Raw genomic sequence first — 22,689 nt, 5'->3', positions numbered from 1 at the left:
TACTGGAAAATCAACTCAATTGTGGGCAGACATAACTGGAGGTTTCCCATCGAAAGGTCTTTCCAGCGATGTTGGGTAAAACTCTTCCAGCGGAGATACAGTGCGCATTCGCTTAATCAAAAATATCATGGACTTATAATTGAACTGCTGTTAATGTTTGCTTATCTCAGTATATTCGTAACGATGTATTTGTATAAAGGCAAGATCTCTTGTTACCGCTTTTTAATTATCAGTTAGCTGGCAGAAGTGCATACGTTTATAAACTGTTTTTGCCGCTGATTGACAACTTCAATACCACTTTGCCACGCCATTAGGCATTAAGCGATCAAAACAAATATTACATATTCCATTTAGATTAGCTGGTTTGAAAGATGTTCCATACATTTTCAACGGGTATTGTTATATTTTAAATTTGGTCTTGCAGTTTCAAAAGGCTAAGGAATACCTTACATAAATCTAAAAGATAACAAGTTCAGCGTGCTGTTAAGTCTGTTATCAGCTATTCCAAGGGCTGTTAGCGCAATCAGCTGTTCGGGAACCGAGTATATTCTAGCTGGCAACGTAAACAGAAAATATATCTTACTGAGAACCTGGCCACAAATTGATCGATCGCCATTAGTCATCTTGCCGCTGCACGCACACCATGCTGAAGGCCGTTATCCTGATCGGCGGTCCCCAGAAGGGCACCCGCTTCCGCCCCCTTTCGCTGGACACGCCCAAGCCGCTCTTCCCACTGGCCGGTCGTCCACTAATCGCCCATCATATAGAGGCCTGTGCCCAGCTGCCCGATCTCCGCGAGATCCTGATCATCGGCTACTATCCGCAGACCCAAATGGAGGGTTTCGTGGGCGACATGCAGGCCCTGTACAGCAGCAGCAACATCAACATCAGGTGGGTGCACTTTGATGGGAAGAAAGCTTCTGATCTCCGCCCCTATTCATAGGTACCTTCAGGAGTTCACTGCCTTGGGAACTGCAGGCGGAATGTACCACTTCCGGGATCAGATTAGAGCTGGCAATCCCAGAGCCTTCTTTGTATTAAACGGAGATGTATGCGCTGATTTTCCGCTGCAGGAACTGTGCGACTTTCACGAGAAGCGTCCTGCGAGTGCTCTGGTCACCATCATGTCTACGGAGGCAACACGTCAGCAATCCTTGCATTACGGTTGTCTGGTTTTTGATCGCAGTAGCGGAGCTGTCTCGCATTATGTAGAAAAGCCCAGCTCCTATGTGTCCACCTTTATCAACTGTGGGGTGTATGTCTGCTCCATGGATATATTCACGGTGTTGGCACAGATCTTTCACTCGAGAGGTCAGGACTATAGCTGCCAGGCATTTTGCAATGGAAACGGAAATGGAAATGGACGAGAGCAGGGGCACATCAAGTGGGAACAGGAGGTGCTCACGCCCCTGGCTGGAACCGATAAGCTCTTTGCCATGCCAGTGCCCAATTGGTGGTCCCAGCTGAAGACCGCTGGATCAGCAATCTACGCCAATCGTCATTACTTAGGCCTGTACAAGAAAACGCATCCCGAGAGATTGGCCAACGTGGGGACCAAACGCGGAGAGGGCGACGGCAGCTTGATCTGCACAGTGCTTCCGGACGTCTACGTTCATCCCAGTGCCACTGTTCATCACAGCGCAGTGGTTGGTATAAATTAAATATATATTTTATAAATGTTTCTAACAGCAATGTCTTGTCCCCAGCTGGGGCCCAATGTGGCGATTGGACCTGGAGTAACGATTGGACCAGGTGTGCGCATTCGTGAATCGATTGTTTTGGAGCAGGCGCAGATCCTGGACCATACGCTCGTGCTGCACTCGATTGTGGGCAGAGGTTCCACCATTGGAGCTTGGGCTCGAGTCGAGGGCACACCCAGCGATCCGGATCCCAACAAGCCCTTTGCCAAAATGGAGAACCCACCTCTGTTCAACAACGAGGGCAAGCTGAACCCCTCGATCACCATACTGGGTAGGTATTTTGAATCAGTGATGACATTCTTAAAACCCTCTTTCCATTTCAGGCTGTTTCGTGCAGGTGCCCGCCGAGAAAATCTTGCTGAACAGCATTGTATTGCCGCACAAGGAGCTCAGTCGCAGCTTCAAAAACGAGATCATCTTGTGATCTATTTTCTATTTGATCTATTGATCTATTTTCTTCGCTCTTTGTCCCTATCAGTATGCCATTTTATATGTTTATATTGAGCCATATTCCAAAAAACTACATATTAAATGTGTCCTTTCCTCTGCACTAACTTAGATTATGTCCGGGACTGGAGTTTAAAAACCGACACATTAAGTAAAGTGCACTGTCAAAAGTTTTGAAAGTTTATTTTATTATTATTGGGCTTAATCGAGAGGTCTAGGCCGCAGCTCGTATAGAAGTGAAGTAACACTTACTCGTAGAGTAGATTCTCGTTTGCACTCCCACTGGCGGACTAAAGGGTATCTTATAGTCGGGAAACCCGACTATATTGATCTCTTTTGTTTATAGATTCAAAGTAGAAGGTAAGTTACATATGTAGCTTAATAAAGTGAGTTTGTTATAACTCCAGGTTTGTGAGAATTCCATTAATTGTATTGATTACTTTTTAAAAATTAATTTAACTATTATTTGAGTAAAGTATTTACATATATTGCACCTTTAAAACAGGAGTTTGCATTCCGATAACGATAAGTGGTTAAGAGCCGTGACACGGGTGCTCCCAACGAAAGCGGCCTACGCACACCAACACTTGCGCGCTCTCAATTCTATTGCCACTCTCCCTATTTCTCTCTCGTTTAGACCAAAACGCGTTTACGTTGCTCGGTTGTCAGCCAGTTAGTCGCCGTCGCCTGTTGCGTTTGCTCTGTGTATATCGCCCGCTTCTAAAGCAGTGAAATTTACTACTAAGTTACCTAACAAATGATGGCCAATAGCTGGCAATCATGATTCTGGCCAAAAGGTAAGGTACGCGCAGGTAAGCAGTCTCCTCTACGTGGGCATTCACCGTTCTCCGTTGGTAATTGAGCAAGCGAAGAGGAGGAGAAAGAAGAAGAGCTTGGCAAACAGTGTACAGGTGTGTGGGTGTGTGTGTTGGAGGACAAGTGTGTTGGTGGAGCAGCACAGGTAACTTCTATGCGAGAGGGAACAAGAGAGAGAGAGAGAGAGAGGAAAAGCGCGGGTCATGCTCACTGAGCGTAACTGTCTTGCGCAGCGTGGGAAACTAATGGACTGACTCTTTGCTTTAAGCCAAGCTTTATAAGCGGAGTATGTGTAACTCTCTCTGTTGCTCACTCTCTCCGCCGCGTTGCCAACTACAGCAAGGCCTATTGGCAAACTCATAGCTGGCCATGTTATTGTTTTTGTTGGTATGTGCGTGATGGAATCTTGTTTGGTCTGCTCTCTCGCTCTCAGTCAACCGCCGCAGAGAGAACCAAGCTCACCTTAATTTACCTTCGTGGTTACCTGCGTTTCGCTGCGGCGATCAGTTGTTTTTTCAACTTGAAACCAAGCGGATGCGCGACGGGCTAAACAAGTTAACAGATCCGACAAACACATACACTCAAACGTTTGCACGCACACTCATACCAGTTCAAAAAACTAGAAAAAGACAACAAGACAAAGTGGTGGAAGCAACAGGTCAAGAAGAAGGCGAAAATACTTGTTTGCTGGCTTTAAATTAAAATAGTAAACTATTCAAAAGGCCTCAAAACAAAAATTGCAGGCGTTCAATCAAATGTAACTGTAACACATTTGGGCTTTCGTGTATGTGTGTGCCAGAGAAAAGAAAGTGCAATAAAAACCAAAAATTGTGAAAAGCCAACAAGTGCAATGTATACAACGTGTTGAACGGAAAAAAACGGAATAAAACAAGAAAACAGTAAAAACAGTTAAGTCGCCGCGCTGAGAGAGAGGGAGAAAAAAGTGAGTAAGAAAGCAAAGAAACAGAGGAAGAGGAGTAAGAGGAAGCTGTAGATATCATTTACCAACAAACCTGTGGCATCCCACAAAGATCAAAAGAGCGAGATGGAGAGTAGAGTGTCGATGGGAAGGGGAAATATCCGATTGAGAACCACTTGTTGTTGCTGTTAATCAAATAATCTATCAAATATACCAAAATGAATGAGCGACATTAACAAAAACAACAGTAAGGCGATGCGCTAAACAAAGTGAAAACAAATTTACAGTTAGCGCAGCCCAAAACTAAGATGAAGAGAGAAAGAGAACACAACTTGTTTATGAATACCCTGCATTAGAAACGTCTACAGTTTGTCAATCAACAAAGCCTTAATTTTAAAGCCATTGTTTTGCAGATAAACTCATTTAAAAGGAAAATTCAAATAGAAGTGCAAATATTTCGATTCATCAATATCCCAATAGTTTGGTTTGAAAACATTTCTACTTAGTAATTTGAATTGCTCAAGATAAGATACCACCCCAAATTGATACTCATGCTGCTTCGGAAAAAACAGACAGGTATGAATTTGAAATTCACCTGCTGAAGCGTATTCGAAGATCGCCTAGTGCTGAATCTGGTTTCCTATTTGCAGAATCACAAAACAGCAGCAATTTCAGAGTTGCACTTGTTGCTTGCGTGAGATCCAGTTAAAAGAGGGAACGAGATAAAAATCCAGATAGAGCGAGAGCACAAAACATTTTCCTTCGTTTCTTCACTGCGCTTTTCTACCACTTTTTTGTTGTGCGAATAACTTTGGCAATTGGCATTTCTCGCCAGCAATTTTGCGCAATCATAGATTTCCTGTTGCTCCAACAACAACTGTGTCTCTGGCACACGCCAGAGACAACAACAAAACATATGTATGTATGTATTTGCAAGCGAGGAACAATGCATAAAACAAAAATCGTAAAAAAGAAACTTGCGAAATTCATAATTTAATAAGCCAGTCCGAAATACAACAAACATTCGACCAACAATGAAAATCTGCTCACTTTCTGGTTTACCAATCGGCACAGATAGCAATTCATTAATTGCAATAGTTGTTGCCGCTGCTTGTGGTATTAGCTTTTTATTCCACTCCTGCTGCGCCTGTCACTAATTTGAATTTAATCGCGGCTTGATGGCTTTGTCTTTCGCACAGTGTAATAACCGAAAATCGATCTACACGTCAGTCAAACTACTGTAGAATGCAACATTTTTCACTATATTTAAATAATCGGGCGATTAACATACGTACAATGTATACCGTTAACAGAATGAAGTATTCGCATTAAACCATCAAAATCATTTGTTTTTAAAAACTAAGCTGTTGATCTCTATTGATTTCTGTGATATGAGACACAATATTTTAAGCCTTATAGCTTAGCATTAAAAATACAACTTTATTAAAGTTATTTAAAGTTCAATATGGGATGGTCTCACTGTAGTGTGCTTTCCAGTTAGAGTCTGCGTTTGGGGTTTCTTATTTTTAATGACGGCCGCAACGCTTTCGCGTTTGTCTATTCGGTCATTCTTTATTTTACTTAATTGGGCGACTCGCTTACCGTTATTCATTCATTAACGAATGGAGTACCTTTTCCATTTCCATCTGCCATTGAGTGACCAACGAAAGGGAAACTTATCAATGCGTGTCTGCCCTTCTGGCATAACCGTATCTTTCCATAGTTACCACTACAATCAATTAAAAGCGCATAAACCATCTCATAAGCCATCTCATATACAACTCTCGAAAGGTTGATGTACATACATAGATCAACAGGCTTTAATGGGCTGTAAGGGCTTAAGGTCTTTGAACAGGAAATAGGGCACTTTGAGGCAATAGTAAACGCAGCTTTTCGGTTTAACTAACACCGGAGGTCGGAGAAGTGTCAAAATTAAGAAACTTACGAACCAGTTTCGGCTTTTTGGTTATGAATGCCGTGGTTCTTTTGGGGAGTAAGAAATCGTGGGAACCTGTATTGATGATGACTTCCTGCTAACGGAAAAAATGAACCAAAGGGCAGTGCAAGATGCAAAAACGTTAAACGTTAAAAGCCCGTAAAAAGCAAACTTCATAAATTGCACAAGACGCAAGATTATAACCGCAATCCCTCATTACGACACGGTCGCTCTTCGAGATGATAAAGCCCCTCGAACAAGTCGAGTTTCAAGTCAAGTGGAGACTATAAAGGCAGGGCATTATGCTACAGTCCAACTTCTGTAAGCACAACATTCAACTTCATTCTAGAAATTGGGAATTTTGGTATTTTCTCATAACGCTGCTCGTTAGCTTTGGTATATCTTTGTGCATTTGGCTTCCACGATTAAATTTTGAATTTATTTATGTAATTTTTATTACAAATAGTACTTTTATTATATAGAATTTTTTTTATCATTACATTTTGAAACATTAGACTAGAGAGAAACTTTTTATAATACATTTAAAAAGATACCATTAAAGAATCCACTTTGTTAAAACTTTTTTTGGTATTTTGGCGTTGAAACATTAGGGCTCAAAGTGGGGAGGTTGGACTGTAAGCCAGCTTCCCTTCCGATCTGATCACATCCGACACTAGAAGCATTTAAAGTGGCTCAATTATGACAGGCTGGCCTTTTTGCACGTATGAATTATTTGAAATTTTAATTACGGCAAAGAGCAGTCATGACAACTACAAAAGCAACAAAGAGCGACTTGCGCCTGCGCGCCCGATTAACCCACGAACGCCATTTTTGTTTGAACTCTGAGGGTCTTGTGTTTTCATTAAGAGTAACACTTTTCACATTAAAAATGCTCATAAAATTGCACTGTAATTTCTCGTCCGTTCTCCGACTGGCATTTCGCTTTCAGCCTGGCGGACGGGGCGAAATTAAATTTCAAATCGCCAGCCGTAGGTTAATACTTTAATTTCAATTTGACCCCTTTGACGTCAGCGGTCTTAGAAGCTCCATTCCGAGCCAATTACAAATGCAGCTGAAAAGCAGCAATGTGGCGGGAAAACTGGCAACGTCACGTGGGTTATGTGACGGACGGAGGGACAAACGGACGGACGGACAGACGGACAGTGGATTGCATATGCAAAATGTCGCGGTGTCAAGCGTTTTGCCAAGTTTCGCGCAAATCACCGGACTTTGGCTTTCTTTTCGATTTTTTTAGTGCAAGCACACACAGCACACATATAGTAAAGTCTATCGTTATAGTGGTTTTACTTTGGCAAGCTTTAACTCTGCCACAAACCGATTCGTTTTGTTTGACATTTCTTGAACGCACTCGTAATTAGTGCTTGCTTAATATGCAGCCCAAAGTCCAAGTGTGCAGCTTTGCAGTTTTGCAGTTTGCCGTATTCCATATGGATTGCGTAATCACTGATTTCTTTCTTATTTTCTTTTAATTACAGGCACAACCGCTGGCGGTGCAGCCCTGAGATGCAGATCATCCAAAGCTAGTCTGAGGCTTCAGTTGTACTGAGCACAATCACTAGCAATAGTTCTAATCAAGGGACCCGGATCCAGCGATCCAACTTCTTCAGCCACATCGACCATCACAGGAAGAGATTGACAAAATGCAGGTTCCCGAGCACGTTGTTTCACTGTACATTGCGACCTGTGGCCAAAATGGATCAGGCCTGGGATCAGACGAGAAGGAGATCATATTACTGGTCTTTGTCCTCTTAGAGGTTTCAACTGGACAGGTGAGCTGCCTTCAGTTTTGAATTTAATTTCAATTTGCTAGGCTCAATAGAGAAGGAATCTTTATATTGGAGTATTATGAGCTTGCATCAACATTTACTTTAATAGTGCTCAGTTTAAATAACGATCTATTATTATTCCTGATCATCTAAATGGGCAAAGCTCGACTGGCGCCGCCCACTGGCCACCATTTTGTCGAACTGCTCGGCTCTCATCTGCTCTTTAATTAATGAATGCTGTGCGATAACAGACCCCACTCACACAGAGAGAAATAAGCGCTGCACTTTCAACTGTGTGGAGCGGCGGCTATCGCTTATTATGTTACAGCTCTCGATTTTGATTCGCCAAATGTTTGAGATGCTAAGCGAGGGTCAAAATGGGGCAAGCCATTTTGGAAATTATAAAGTAGCGAAGCCATTTGGTAGCTATATCGAAGTTCGTAGAGAGCATTCAACGCAAGCATAAATCATTTTATATGATTCAAGAATTTTAAATAGATGGAGCGAACTTCCATGACTTTTAGACTTTAATCTACTTATTTTCTAGCCTCATGTATTTACAAAGTAATGTTGAGATTGAAACTGACTGCCCTGTCACTTGGTAGACTTTTTTAGCCTCACGTGTCGGTTTTTCGGGAAGATCCCTAACGAATGGGAAACTGAGAGCCCAGCACATTGTATATGGATATTTGCATATTTTGAGTTTGCCAAGCGATTGACACTAATTGTTTGGAAAAAATCTTTAAACATCCGAGGTGGCTAAGGGCAGGCCAACAACCGAGATTGGCAGTCTCGGCTGAAGCCCTCAACGGAGCTTGGCTCTATGGCATTACGAAATTCCCCCGACTAACTATCGCCTGCCATTAAAATTTATTTGTCAAGCGGCAATGCCAGTTTTTCCAAGAAAGCACACAGAAGTTTTTTTAAATTGCAAATTATGTAATGCTTCAGTAATGCAATCCTTTGAAATATATTTTACAAAATAGCTACCTAAATATTCTCGAAAGAGCTTATCTAGTTAATAAATTTATTTAAGTCACACTTTAAACACGTTATCGTGTTGTATCTATCGTGAGCAATCAGTTCAGATATTTTATTTTCTGTAAACGTTTTTTTGCGACCCAATCATCTTGGAATAATTTATTCCTCCCATTATCGGTTGCATTGACTCGTTATTCGATTTTCCCATTTCAATGCATTTCGTCTTATAATGTCGCTTTCAATACGCAATTTTATTTGCCCAATGCTTGACAATCTCGAGTGCACACAAAAGCCCGCTTCGTTCGTACATTATCGTATAGTATTGTATAGTATGGTATAGTATGGCATAGTGTATGGTATAATATCTGGGGATTACGTAGGCGCTTCGATTCCGTCGCAGGCTGCGTGTTTAGAGGAACCGTCTCTGGGCGGTATTACCCTCTATATACACTTGGATGCATGTATAGTGGACGTTGTTTTCGCACCGACTAGAACTGATGAAGGAAATTGCCGGCCATTAGATGGGTCTGTGTGTACCTTCGGGTCGGGGCTCTTGAGGCTATTTGCTGGCACTAACCGGGGGTATTCGAGATATTTGCCTGACATTGTCGCGAGTTTATGACGCGCACGCAATATTTTAGTAAGTACAGCTACTCCCAGCCCGTCCTGCCTGCCTCCAGCCCACCTCCAGTCCACCTCCGCTCCCATGATCTTAAGTGGCATTTAATGGCGACATTGAGGGTCCGCAATTACGAACGCTTCCATTTCTGTGCGAGATCTTAAACCCACCAATCCACCCAAGGCCCTGACCCGCTGCCAGAGCAGCCAGCTTCTGTCTGTGTCGGCTGCCAAAATATTGTGAATTAATTATCTAAGCTTAAACTCTGGCTTCCAGCTAAGTGTGGCTTTCGCAAAACGTTTCGGCTCTGGGGCCAATTTTTATGTTAATCGTTGCGGTGAGTCCCCGTCGCAGATTATTGGTAATAATGTATCGCTTTCCTCTTGCTATTTTTAGCCGGGTCACGGGGTCACCGGCAGACGCTGAAATTTCTCCAAAATCCTTCCCTTTCTCCACTACCCCTCGTCTAGATTCACAGCCCTCTAGTGAGGAATTCCCGTTTGGACCAGAGTTTTATATGAAATATATTAAAAATGTCGTCGCATATCTGAATACGAAATGTAGTCTGCGAAATATATGCTAATATCGGAGTCATAAAATCCTCAACGGTAAAGCTTCAAAAATTTGGAAAGTGACACTATTGTGGTAGTGTCACTATTTGAATTACTTAAACGAATTTTGAATATGTTGATTACCAAACTTTAATTTATGTACAAACTTATCGGTGGTCAGCAGACAGAAACGTGAATGAAAAGAAGAGATGCAACCATCTGAGTAAAGTCGAATTTGCCTTCTATTACGCAAAAAATGAACTCTATACTCGTATATCACTCTATTATTGGTAGAAATAACTATCGAAAACTAAAATTTCGCCAAAGATCCTCTCTAATATACATAATGAATACCCACATTAGATTAACATGTCATGATGAGCTCGATTTAGTGGCTGCCGTCGCGATCCTAATATTCCGCTGACAGCGATTGAAATCGAAATCGCATTTGAAGGCCTCCTGCCATAAAAGCGACACCGAACTATAATTATAATTGCCAATATGCTGACGATTCTGACTGCCATTTGCTTGCCTAATGGAGGTGTACTGCTGGTCTTCTTTTTTGGACAGCTGAAGGGGAGAACGACCAAACTGTCAAATCGGATCGTTTTGATTATAGAGTTTGCTCGAGCAACGTGATAAGAGAATTTAGTAAGACTTTAGGCAGACTTTCCACAACGGAAACATCGTTTTCCGTCTCAGGTGATCCATTTTCATGTCAGCTCGATCAGAAATTGAATTTCACTGTTACAGATTTCTAGATGGGGAGCAATTTCCTTGATATAATATAGAAGCACTCGCACACTCGCTGGCTTACATATACAGATGAAGTAATTGGCATGTTAATTACAGGCTAGTTATGACTCGTATGGCAACAATTAAAGTTAATTAACATTCGAAAACAAACTGCAAAAAGCCGTCTAAATGGAGTGCCGAGGGGCAAGACGGGCGAAAGGCGGGCCAGCTCTTAATCTCTTGAACCAATTAGAACTCTTAGTTGGCTAAACTTTAATTAATCGGCGTTTCTATTGAGCTGCAATGAGTGGAAATATATGTGTATACCCTCTCATCGGATATATTGAGATCCCCATGCTGGCATAATTAGGGCTGCTCTTAACCCCCACTCTCTTGACCGTTGAATATAACATGACCACAGCTCATGCATTTTTCATTTTCTTCGGAGCCGTACTGCCATATACCCCTCGTTCTTTTCCCTTAAAACCCACAATTCCCGTACTGTTCTCTCATTCAAAGGCTATGTAAATCGTTTTTGAACGCCAACAGAAATCGGAAAACAAAGAAAATCGCCATGTTCGTTTTTTTTTTTTAAGTTTTCTGCCTAAGGCCTACTAGATTTACATAGCGCCCAACTACCTGCAGAGAACCCCGAATCCGAATCGGATCGTAACTTCTTTGCATATCCGCTGACGCAAGCATCATTCTTTGTTCCCCTGGAACAGAAACTGGGATTGGATTGCGGTTTCTGGGTTCCGAAAGATTGGAGGTTTCCGGAAAGACTCCTAGGAAGCTATTTCCCAGAAAGAGCCAGAACCATTTGCGGTCTGAGTAGCAGGTGTACTCCACTATCGGACAAAAGTGATAGGAAAAGTTGACTCGGTCAAGAGCGATTTCTGGGCCACGTGATAAGGCTGGGAACAGTCATGATTACTGTTTTTCTGAATTTTGAAATGTTATCTTACACCTATAGTTGTTTTTAAAGGTATAAGGAAGGCCAGAACTTGGTATATAATATATAAGCAATCTCGATAGGCGCAGAAGTGTACCCTTTGAAAGGGAATTTCTATCTCATAGCTCAGACTATACCTCCTATTACCCCTATCATTATTACATACACTTATCATTGTCAAGTAAACTAATGACTAAATCTCCCCATCCATATGCACACTTTCAGATCGTGGGCACCAAACAAATACTCGTCCGGCCGGATGGCTACTTCATCAAGGATCGCACCATCTCGGGCTCCTCGGACAACTCGAGTGTCACCAACAACACGGCCAGCTCCCCGCCCCTGGCGATCGGGGATGCCAATAATGGCAGTGGAAGCACCAGTGGCAACGGAAGCAGTCTGGAGAATGGATCCGAACTGATTCTACCCATTGCAGAGGCCCAGGCGGCTGGCAAACCTTTGAGCGAGGCCATTGAAGAGGTGCGTATAATCCAATCTGATCCATGCGGTAATCGGAGCACGTTGTTCGGGTTGTTTTGGGTCGTTTTGAATCAAAATGGTTATCTGCTGATTACGATAAGATAACACTGCACTATGCCACAAGCAAATGCACATGTTTTGGGTGATTTTCGGATAGGTCTATTTATGGAACGCTCGCTCTTGAAAGAGAGTGAGTTCCAAGAGTTCTTGGTCCTTGCCCCGAGTTTTATGAGGCCTGTTGCGTGGACCCTTATCAATGGGCATCGAGTTACCCGGGTTGGAATATACAAACAAATACACAGTGGGAATTTGTGTGCAGTTTAAAGTATTACGACCAAATTTCATGCAGTATATTTTTCACCCAGCATCAATTTACAAAGTAATCAACCGAAGATTTTATTTTGAACCGAGGGAGTCATGGCTTTTGGTCGAGTTTCTCGCGCAGGCACGACGGGTTGCATTATCCTCTGACTAACATGCCCCACCACAGATTCCAAACTCATTGGCAACGAGGGCGGCAGTACGTATGCACAACCTCCCACCGCTTGAGCGCTTATCTGACCCACTGATAACACGAGCACTCCAGGCAAGCCCCCGGTTCCAGTTTTTGCTCCATTCGGGCACAAGAGCTGGAAAACGCCGCTCTGCAAACAAATGCGACACACATTTTTGGCTGGTGATGCAGATAAAAGATCTCGATATGAATGGGGAGCAAAGCGATGGGAAGTTTTCTTTTTTAGGGATTGATTTATTACCAATTTTAACTACTTTAAACATTTGATGCCCTTTCAACCGTCACTAATCAGTTAGTAGCAGCACTGAAGTTACAAATGATTGTTTCATATAAATGTGGATATTACTATAAGCCCAAAATGCTTCTGCTAATACTTAGCATGTAGTTAGGAAAGCGTAGATCTGATAAATCCATATAATCTTTTCTGTGCGATATTCCATTGGTCAAGGCAATTACTTAGCTTATATGTGCATCTGGGATCTTTGTTCCCTGGCGAAATTGGCGCGTGACGCACTGGGAAACCGGCACAAGTTTGGCATGCTAATGGGCCAAGTCAATAGGGCCAATAAAGCCATTGCCCGGAGATAAAGCTGCACTCGAATGCCGCAAGGTGGCTTGCGATTAGTGATGTCATCTGGATTACACTCCTTGCTCTGAAGCGATTTCGAGCTGGTAATGCGACATTAAGCCGCGTGTTATATTTACTCACCATGACACGGCTGAAAACTGTTCACTTAATTGGCCATAATTGAGGGCCAGCAAACGGGTTTAAGCCATTGGCATTGGGGCGAATCTGGGGAATGTAGCACTATCAGTGACCCAAAGTAACTACTTTTCCCCCACGGGCCATGGAATGTTTGGGGTATTTTTCCCAATGCTATCATTAACCTTTGGTCCAATCCCTCTTTCCCACCCGTCCTTACCCGTCCGTCCTAGCGCGTCGTAATACTAGGTTAAGTGCAATTGGTAACTAATGTGTGCTCCCCGTGTCTCCGCCCTCCAGTTCGATGCCTATCTGCGATCTCTGTCGCTCCACGATACGGAGATCAAGCTGGTCACAGATGGCCAGCTGCCCCTGAGGCAGTGCCTCCATCGGGAGGCCAGTGCCAAGGATGTGGAGCTGCCGGCGTACTACAATCGCTTCAGCGATCTGCGCAAGGAGTTCCTGCGCTACAAGTCCGGCGACCTTGCCCGCGCCCTCGTTCCCGTCAAGGATGTCAAGAAGATGCTCCAGGCGCCCACGCTGCCCATGCCCCAGTCCATTGCCGAGATGCTGGGAGGTAAGTTGAGATTGCAATTTTTGCTTAATCTTCAATAATTATTACTAAATGCATATTGAGCTAATATGTGTCTCAATCAAGCTGTGCTTATAAAACGATGACTAGTTGCATGGTTGGATGAACTGATAAATTTGCTTTGTTTACTTTTCGCGCAACAGAACTCAATATTTCATCCGTGGAGGACAACGACTTTTACATTCGGGAATCCCGCGACATGGTCACTGTGATCCAGACGCTGCTCCAGGCAGGTAAGCTAATAAACTGAGATTTTTTCTCCGAATTGTTAACTACCTGCAGCGCTTCCTTTCACAGGTCACAAATTTGCTGCAAACGAATTGGTCAACCTGGTACTGGAACCGGGAATTTGGTGAGTACTGCGCATAGTTGGTGTTTTGGCTCCGTCTGAACTGGTTCCCCCGAAACCAAACTCGACTCAAGCCCCTCTCAGCTGATCCAAGCACTATTTCGAGTGGGCAGAACTCACTCAAAGAACTCAAAACGATCGCCAAGCCCACTATGAAATCACTCGAAAACCGCGACACTGGAAGAATTCCCCAACAAATCCGAGCTGGGAGCGTCGCTCTCGTCAGTCTTCGTTTGGATTGGGAGGCGATAAGAGCTCGATCGTAGAGCCACATAGCCATAGTGTTTCCACGGGATCGGTTCTGAGCCGATGGCATGGTGTGGTATCGGGTGGCATCGTAACGGATCTGAGGCAACGTGAATGCACGGCTCTTGTTATCGCCAGATCGCCCTGAAATTATCAACTTTCCTAGAGGTTGGGGTCTGTTTTTCGGGCCAATCACTATAAAAGTTTCAATTAGCGAGCGACAGAGGTAAACCCCTACCCCGAACATGGAATGGCAATTTTCTGAAACTCCTTGTTGTGCCCGCTTGCCAACTCAGATTATTCATGTTTTTATTTGTTCGCTCAGCTCGTTGGGTTTTATTTTCCTTTTTTTTGTATTTTTTGCTGGCCCATTTATGCATGACATTCTGTTTTATTTGCGCGAGTGTGTGTTTGCGAGAGAGTCAGCAGAAATGTTTATGCGACTTGGTAATCGTCAAGAACTTTGGTTGCACATCGGAACGTGACTGCGACGCCTTTTTCTCCTTGCCCAAGAAGAGGGCCCAGCAACACGTGTTGCATAAGCCGCATTCGGGATAGGTAGTTTCCCAGAAGCACCATACTTACGGATTTTCCCATCTTTCTGCACAGCTCCATTGACGACGAGGTCGACGGCAACTGCATAGTGAGGGCCAGAGGATTACCCTGGCAGAGCAGCGACCAGGACATCGCCAAGTTCTTTCGCGGCCTCAACGTAGCCAAGTGAGTAATGTGCGGAGTGTTGGAGTGGCCCACGCCAACCCATTGATAAGACAGTTCAGGGGTCGGTCGTGTCGAGATTACGAGCGACCCACTTTATCATCTAACCACCCGCTAACCGCTCCCCTTCTTCGAATTCCAGGGGCGGCGTGGCCCTCTGTCTTTCTCCGCTGGGTCGTCGTAACGGCGAGGCTCTGATCCGGTTTGTGTGCCAGGAGCATCGCGACATGGCGCTCAAGCGGCACAAGCACCACATCGGCACCCGCTACATCGAGGTGTACCGGGCATCGGGAGAGGATTTTCTGGCCATTGCCGGCGGAGCCTCCAATGAGGCGCAGGCCTTCCTATCGAAGGGCGCCCAGGTGATCATCCGCATGCGAGGATTACCCTACGACGCCACCGCCAAGCAAGTGGTAAGTACTGGCAGTTGTCCAGCAGCTCAGTGTCTCTCTCCAACTGACGGCGACACGTCAATAGACAGACACGTCAAGATTAAAGAAAAATTATTAAAGAAACAGCCAACAGAACTGGAGTATTTTCCGGATAATATTCCGGATGTATACTAATGAACTAATTTTCCCTTTCAGCTGGACTTTTTCACTGCTGGTGATACGCCGCCTTGCCATGTTCTCGACGGGAACGAGGGCGTGCTGTTCGTTAAGAAGCCGGACGGACGGGCCACGGGTGATGCCTTTGTGTTATTCGCACACGAGTCGGACGCGTCCAAGGCGCTGTGCCGGCACCGTGAGTCCATTGGGCAGCGGTACATTGAGCTATTCCGTTCCACGACCGCCGAGGTGCAGCAGGTGCTCAACCGGTCGATGGATCCCAAGAACTATGAGTCCGGTGGCGGGCATAGCCAGCCGCCGTTGATTGCCCAACTGCCCACGATGCAGCTGCCGCTGCTGCCGCAGGTGGGTGCCCACAGCCTCAGCCACAGCCTCGGAGCCAGCCCCGCTAACCTGTGCCCCCCCGTGCCACCTCCCGCTCTCCCTCTCCCCACACAGCACCTCATCACCTCGGGCACCACCAAGAACTGCATCCGACTGCGCGGACTGCCCTACGAGGCGATGGTCGAGCACATTCTGCATTTCCTCGACGACTTTGCAAAGCACATCATCTACCAAGGTGTTCATATGGTGATCAATGCGCAGGTTAGTTTGCCAATAGATATCTTCTATATTCAATATTATAAATCCATTGTTTCAAATTGATTTAGGGCCAGCCAAGCGGTGAGGCCTTTATCCAGATGGACTTGGAGGAGTCAGCTCGCTTGTGTGCTCAGCGCAGGCACAATCATTATATGATGTTCGGCAAGAAGTACCGCTACATCGAGGTGTTCCAGTGTTCCGGGGACGACATGAACATGGTCCTCAACGGAGGGCTGGCCTCTCCGGTGGCACAACCGCCGCCGCCTCACCTCGGCCACGCTCACAAGCAGCAATCACTGCTGGCCGCCACTACGGGTATGTTCAGTTCGGCGGGTCAGTCGCCGACGACCGTAGCCGCCGGTACCGCTCAGTCGCCGCTCAGCGGCACTCATACACACACTCACCCGCACTCACATGCGCATGCGCACGCCCCGGGCCACGCCCATGCGGCGGCCGCCGCCGCCCACCACGGATTGTCCGCCTCATCGGCTATGCTGCCGGGTCTTTCGGCTGCCGCTTCTGCATCCAGTCTGGCCTCCTTCATGTCGGCCGGTCAGCAGTCGGCAGCCGCAGCTGCCCATTCCGCTGCCTCGCTGCAAAATGCCGCAGTGGCCTTGGCTCCTCAGGGCTATGCCCTCAATCCCTTCTCGCTGCCGCCGCCAGGATCTGCGGCTGCTGCAGCAGCTTCCACTCCCGCCCTGCTGGCCCAACAGCAGGCTCAGTTCATCGCCCAGCAAAATTTGTTGGTGCGACAGCAGGCTGCCGCTGCTGCCTTGGCCGCTGAACAGCAGCAGCAACAGCAGCAGCAGCAACAACTCTATGCCAGTGCAATGCTTCAACAGCATCCGCTGTACTTGCAACAGCAACAGCAGCAGCAGCAACTGTATGCCAGTGCCATGTTGCAACAGGGTCAGCCCCAATTTGTGCTCATGCAACGGCCCTCGGCCGCCTACTTGCCGCCCTTTCCGCTCAGCTATATGTCCGCTGCAGGGGCGGCTTCGGGCGTTGGAGTGGCGCCAGGAGCAGCAGTTGCCGGCGCGGCAGCAGCAGTATCACCTTCGGCCAGCAACTCCTCGCTGGGTCAATCGATGAAGCGCTCGTACGAGAACGCCTTTCAGCAGGAGGCAGCGGGAGCGGCAGCGGCGGCCAGTGCTGCTAAGCGGGCCTTAACGGGCCGCCAGCCCAGCAGCGTTTACTCGTACTACAATTCGGGGATCTAGACCCTAGATTGCTCCCACACAAATGAAAGATTTGAACCTGAAATAAGAGCTCCAACTCCAGCACTTCGGGCACATTCCGCGAGTGGGTGGGGCGTTCATTTAATACCTACATTAAGGCGCACACATAACCATATCATGTATCACCATGGCCACACTCACACACAACGCATACCAGACATTCTAGACATCTAGAGCTTAATAATTACCGATTTGGAATGTAGACATAAGTACTTTTCTTGTATGGAGTACTCGTAGTAGCCTAAGCATACCTGTCTATGGTTTAAGTGAACCATACTTACTATAATTAATATACAACGAGACACACACGCGGGCACTCACACACCCACACAAGCACACACACCTGCAAGCACTGCTCACCCATACACGCATAAGTACACCAGCTAACAGGGGCATTTCGAAAAGGATCAATGTGTCCTAATCACTAGTGTTCTACTAAGCATTCCATGCCAATGGACCTTTATTTTTATATTCCGATATATGCTTGGTGTGTGTGTGCGTGCACGCGTGTGGGGGGCAGGAGAAAGTATATATGTATCTTGAGAATATATATCCTCGACTGTCCCCCGATTCGAAGGCAATCAACAGAGGCTAACGTGGTTCAATGGGGCAGGGAGCTCTCATGGGCGGCTTGGTGGCCACCAAGCCCATTTAGTGCAATCTAATTTTAGTGTTTACCCTATGTAATCCTGTTTATAATATAGCCACTCGGCGGCGCCCTCCATGAGTTCCCCTCCCTCCGTGAACCACGTCAGGTGTTGGCTCAAGCGCAAATTGAAACAGAACTTGAAACGAAATCGAAACCCGGAATTGTTTACAGGCTAACACGAGTTAAGCGAATATCACGAAACCCTGTTTTGTTAGACAAGCTATTTGGAATACCCATCGATGGGTGGAGTTGTGTGCCTATCGACTTATACATATAACTACATTTATACACGCTAGCTTTAAGTTTGTGCGATTTGTGAAATGGGATTGCATTTTAATTCTACCGGCGATCTTTTCCCGTGTCTCTCCATGGCCGCTAACAATCAATTATTAATAATCTCATCGTCTGACTTGCAATATCGTACACCCTATAAATACATAGTGCCTAGATCTATGGTGTAGCTCTTAAGTGTGCGTAACTGGTGTTAGTCGCAACTGGGATAGTTCTCTCTACTGTATCACTCTCTACCTCTTGATATCAATACCTCTCACTGTTTGTGTGTTCTCTGTCATCACTAATCTAGTCGGGATCAGCTAGATCTATAGTCTAAAGCTTGTTGTAAGTTGGGGCGCTTTAGTGTCTATATATATAGTGTGTCTAGTCTACATAATCGGATAACTGATAACTGGTTACTGGTGACTTGGGCTTACAATCCTGCAAAGTGCTCGTTAGATTTAAGACTGTCTTAGCTCTTGAGAAGTAATTATTTCGGAACGATATGATAATAAGAAGTCTACAAAATTATAATATACTATTCGGCGTAGCTTACCATGAGTTTAGAACTCTGCAATATAAGATAAGGAACATCCTTTGAGCTAAGATATGAATTCAGTTAATGAGCATTTTGTAGAATTTCTACACAAATAGGAGCTTTTGACAGCGTCTTCGGGAACGAATTCCCCGACCTACCCAATCTCCCAAAACAAAAATCCATATATCCACCACTCCCTTCTCCTGCTGCGTCTAACACTAAGTTTCGCTCGGCTTGGGAAGATCGAGCTTAGCGAGGGAAAGGCATGGGAAAGATAGTCTGCGCCTAGCCTAATCCTTAGCCTAATTTAACCATTAGTTTTACGTAGAATGGCAAACGAGTGGCTTCCGAGCGGGTTAAACTGGCCACTTTAAAGAAACAACACATAATCAATTATATCTACTTAACTAGTTTGTACGCACAGCAGTTTTAATGTTTTTTGGAAATTTTACGATTTTTGATATTCCATTCTTTTTTACCACTAGATGTTAGTGAACAATCTTTGATTAATTTTTTACATCAATAAAATACGACATACCGCCTAAACTAAGCCCGCTCTCTCTCTCTCTCTCTCTCTCTATCTATCTCTCTCTCACACTGCCACCATCCCTTTCGCTCTTTTGTGTGTTGCCCGATGAGTAGAGGATCATTCCTAGACCTACTAATAAGCAATACGAGATCATAATGGGTTTAAATCCTTACTAACACTGATGACCCCCAAAAACCGAGAAGAAAACCACGCCTCCAACCAAGATCCCTATCCCTAGTCCTTATTCCTATTCACCACACTCTACCCCATTCACACCCCTACATATATGTACATGTAACTGGGATACAGGTCTTGGGCTACGCTTTACACTCGATCGCGATTTCAGCGCCTCGTCCGAGGGCCAAAACGCTGGGAGTGGATATCCGGAATCGGCATTTGGAGTTTGTTTGGTTTTTGTTTCCGTCACTGTTCTAGCCACATAAATACTATCGTAACTCTAAGTGGAATGTCCATCGTACATCGTACTAGTCATAGTCGCATCCTGTATGTAACTCGACGCAGTTTGTTCCTTCGGGCGCATACTATATAATCAATTACGGTCTGCGAGGGCCTGGTGCTTGGATTAAACAAAACAATCAAACGAAACATCAAAAGAAAAAAAAGCAAACAGTAAACAAATTAAAATTTCCAAAACAATCGGCCAAACATGTTCAAAATTTGTACTCGTACTTGTGCGCAACTGTTTCATGGTCTCTGGGTGAGGTGGTAAGATACTCGTTCCAAAATACCAACTATATATGTCTCTCCTACCATTTGCAATGTCTAAACGGTGAGTGATTTGAATACAATTTTGCCCCTACTAATCGACTAACTAACTGGCCAATTAATTACGGAGATAAGATCACTAATTAACCTAGTAACAACTAAAACGTGAGGTTGAACCACAAATAAAGAAAGTGAATGGCTATCCGCATTATCCGCATAAGTAAAGCTGCAGAAGCTGAGAACCTCGGCTGATCCACGCATATATACCTGTATATCTTGTATATGTCTGCTGACCCTTGTCCTTCCCTATCAACAAGCAATTGCCATACTCACAACACCTATTACCCCAGAGTTCCCAGACTGAAACCCAACCCCTTCTGTTTACGAACCCCTACACTAGATGACACTTCAGCGAAATAATACTGTTTATTTGTTTTCCACTAGGTGCCACAGTACTGGGCGCCCATTTCGGCGGTCCCTTTCCGGCCTACGGAGCGGCCCCGCCCCCACCGCCGCCACACACGCCCCTGCTGGCCACGCCCCGATCGCACCACCATCCGCACCACCACCCGGCCTCCGCCTTCTACCCGCCGCCGCTCGTCTACTGGCCCTACCCAAGTCCGCCGGTCTCGCCCACCACCTACTACAGCCAGCCGGGCGCACACTCGCCTTCGCAGCCCCTGGTAAGGACCACATGACCCCAGAGTAACACTCCCTAAAGAGTCCCCTTCCGTATATTGTTCAAATTGTGGCTTAAAGTCCATTAATTAGCTTAAAAACGAATAGTGAAGCATTAACTTATTTGTGTATGTTGCAGTATCCGCTGGACTTCTTTCCACCTTCGCCTCTTTCGCCGCCCAACGTGTCCATTCCGAACACAAGTACTGGCCTGATACTCACGCCCACCAAAGCGGCCGTCTCCTTTGTGCCGCCCAAGCAGTTTTCGCCCACTACGACCGGAAACGGAAGTCCCAGCTCCAGTTGCGTTAAGTTAGCCGGTCAGGCGGTGCCAGCGCATATGCCATTGATCGCTGTGAATGGCAGGACGGAGGGGGACACTTCCACAGGAGCAAAGGACACTCAGTCGACGCCTCAAGAGACGTCTGCATCACAAACGCTGCTCAGCATAGACACAAACCATGGCACGCCCACGTCCGCCGCGGCGCCCCCGCTGAAGACAGGGAGCCAGGGGGCGGCGGGGGCAGCTGCCACGCCCCTTGTGAGCAACTCGTGCGTGGAACTTTACATCTCGTAGAGAAGCGAACGAAAAGCCGAGCTTTATTCTCTTGCCAATCGAAGAAACCTATCTGTTAGTCTAGTTTAGAACCACACGCCCGCGCCACTCTAGCCGAGTCTCACACCTGCGTGGTGAGTTTCAAAGGCGGCGAAACAAAACTCGAAGTTTAAATTTTTGAAAACGGCACGAGCAAAACAATGGAATCTCGCCGCCGCCTCATGAATTTCTATATCAGATAATCCGCTTATGCTAAGTAGTTAGGCTGCCCCCAGTGCAACTCTTTCGATGTTCTATTTATTCTGCTGCTGCTGCATTGCATTCTATCCAAATATACACATTAGCCAATTAGCAAAGAATCGAAGCAAATACGACAAATTTATCCCTAGTCAATAGTAAAATTATTTATACAATTATCTATTTGTAAACGCATGTTAATGTTATCGAAGCCGCCAATCAGTCAGCGATTATCCATGTTTTTATCCCTAGGCTACACCATCAAATATTGTTATTATCCTTGTGCACTCACAGAAAACAAAAAAAAAAAAAAAACAAAAACAGAAAACAAACGTCCCCTTGCAATCTGTTTTGTTTGTTAGCCCATTCGCAATGAAAAGATATTATCGTTTGTTTAAATTAAATAAATACAAGTACATTTTATTTGAAATGCATAGTCGAGATATACGGATTAACAGGGTTTGGGGTTAGCGGCTTAACATTAATTCCGGAACAGGATGCAATTACGAATCAATTAATGCCACTATCGATGGACGGCAGGTGCAAGACGGCATCATAAATAATTCTCGAACGGACACTGATAAATCGTTGACAAATGGCGTTACAAACGGACGAAAGTCCCACCGACCCGTTTAAAGGACACGGTCGTTGTGAACCATCATCCGGTCGCACCGTACCATTACCATGGTCTCGTATCACATTTAAAATAGATTAAAAATCGTCGCAGGTGAACGGGTTAGTTCTATGCAGCATCATTTGCTGCAGCTGCCAGCCGCATCCAGCCGCATCCTGCCACTTCCTCCGGCTCCTGGCCCTCTGGCTTCCTTCCCTCCGCTCACATGATAATTTATCAAGCGCTGGCGCCGCTGCAGTGGACACCACTTCCTCCTGCCGGCTGCCGCTTCCTGGAGCGGCCAGCGGGCCTATCAAAAGGACATTAGGCGTGCCGCTCCGTTGACAAGTTGGCCTGCAAAGTGAGAGAAGTAAATGAAAAAGCGTCGGTTAATGCGCCAAGGCCAATGGTAAAATATGAGGCCGGCGGTTGCAGAAGTAATACTTATTTTTACCCC

The 22,689-nt window shown here is 45.5% G+C and overlaps 2 protein-coding genes across 10 annotated transcripts; both read left to right on the top strand.

Moving 5' to 3' along the window:
* The first annotated feature begins 44 nt into the window (after positions 1 to 44).
* On the top strand, positions 45 to 2,236 carry LOC6546592 (mannose-1-phosphate guanyltransferase alpha). The gene is made up of 4 exons (XM_001975445.3): positions 45 to 891; positions 944 to 1,646; positions 1,707 to 1,971; positions 2,024 to 2,236. Exons 1-4 carry the CDS (start codon positions 644 to 646, stop codon positions 2,122 to 2,124), a joined length of 1,317 nt encoding a protein of 438 aa, XP_001975481.1. The 5' UTR covers positions 45 to 643; the 3' UTR covers positions 2,125 to 2,236.
* A 451-nt stretch (positions 2,237 to 2,687) lies between these two features.
* Positions 2,688 to 22,037, top strand: LOC6546593 (RNA-binding protein fusilli). 9 transcript variants are annotated; one of them, XM_015156858.2, is made up of 13 exons: positions 3,315 to 3,906; positions 7,315 to 7,608; positions 11,669 to 11,923; positions 13,441 to 13,717; positions 13,876 to 13,965; positions 14,030 to 14,084; positions 14,937 to 15,047; positions 15,187 to 15,457; positions 15,632 to 15,958; positions 16,052 to 16,198; positions 16,264 to 16,510; positions 20,593 to 20,831; positions 20,966 to 22,037. In XM_015156858.2, the coding sequence occupies exons 2-13, from the start codon at positions 7,480 to 7,482 to the stop codon at positions 21,401 to 21,403; spliced, it is 2,586 nt and encodes an 861-aa protein (XP_015012344.1). In that variant the 5' UTR covers positions 3,315 to 3,906; positions 7,315 to 7,479; the 3' UTR covers positions 21,404 to 22,037. The 9 variants fall into 9 exon arrangements, with proteins under 9 accessions (XP_015012342.1, XP_026836533.1, XP_026836532.1 ...); XM_026980734.1 differs by having other exon boundaries at positions 15,632 to 16,198; XM_026980733.1 differs by lacking the exons at positions 20,593 to 20,831; positions 20,966 to 22,037 and having other exon boundaries at positions 2,998 to 3,906; positions 16,264 to 19,443.
* Positions 22,038 to 22,689: the final 652 nt, after the last annotated feature.

The sequence above is a fragment of the Drosophila erecta genome, unplaced genomic scaffold (assembly GCF_003286155.1).
Source record: "Drosophila erecta strain 14021-0224.00,06,07 unplaced genomic scaffold, DereRS2 tig00000092-arrow-pilon, whole genome shotgun sequence".
Lineage (NCBI taxonomy): Eukaryota > Metazoa > Arthropoda > Insecta > Diptera > Drosophilidae > Drosophila > Drosophila erecta.
This window is presented reverse-complemented; position numbering and strand designations above follow the sequence as displayed.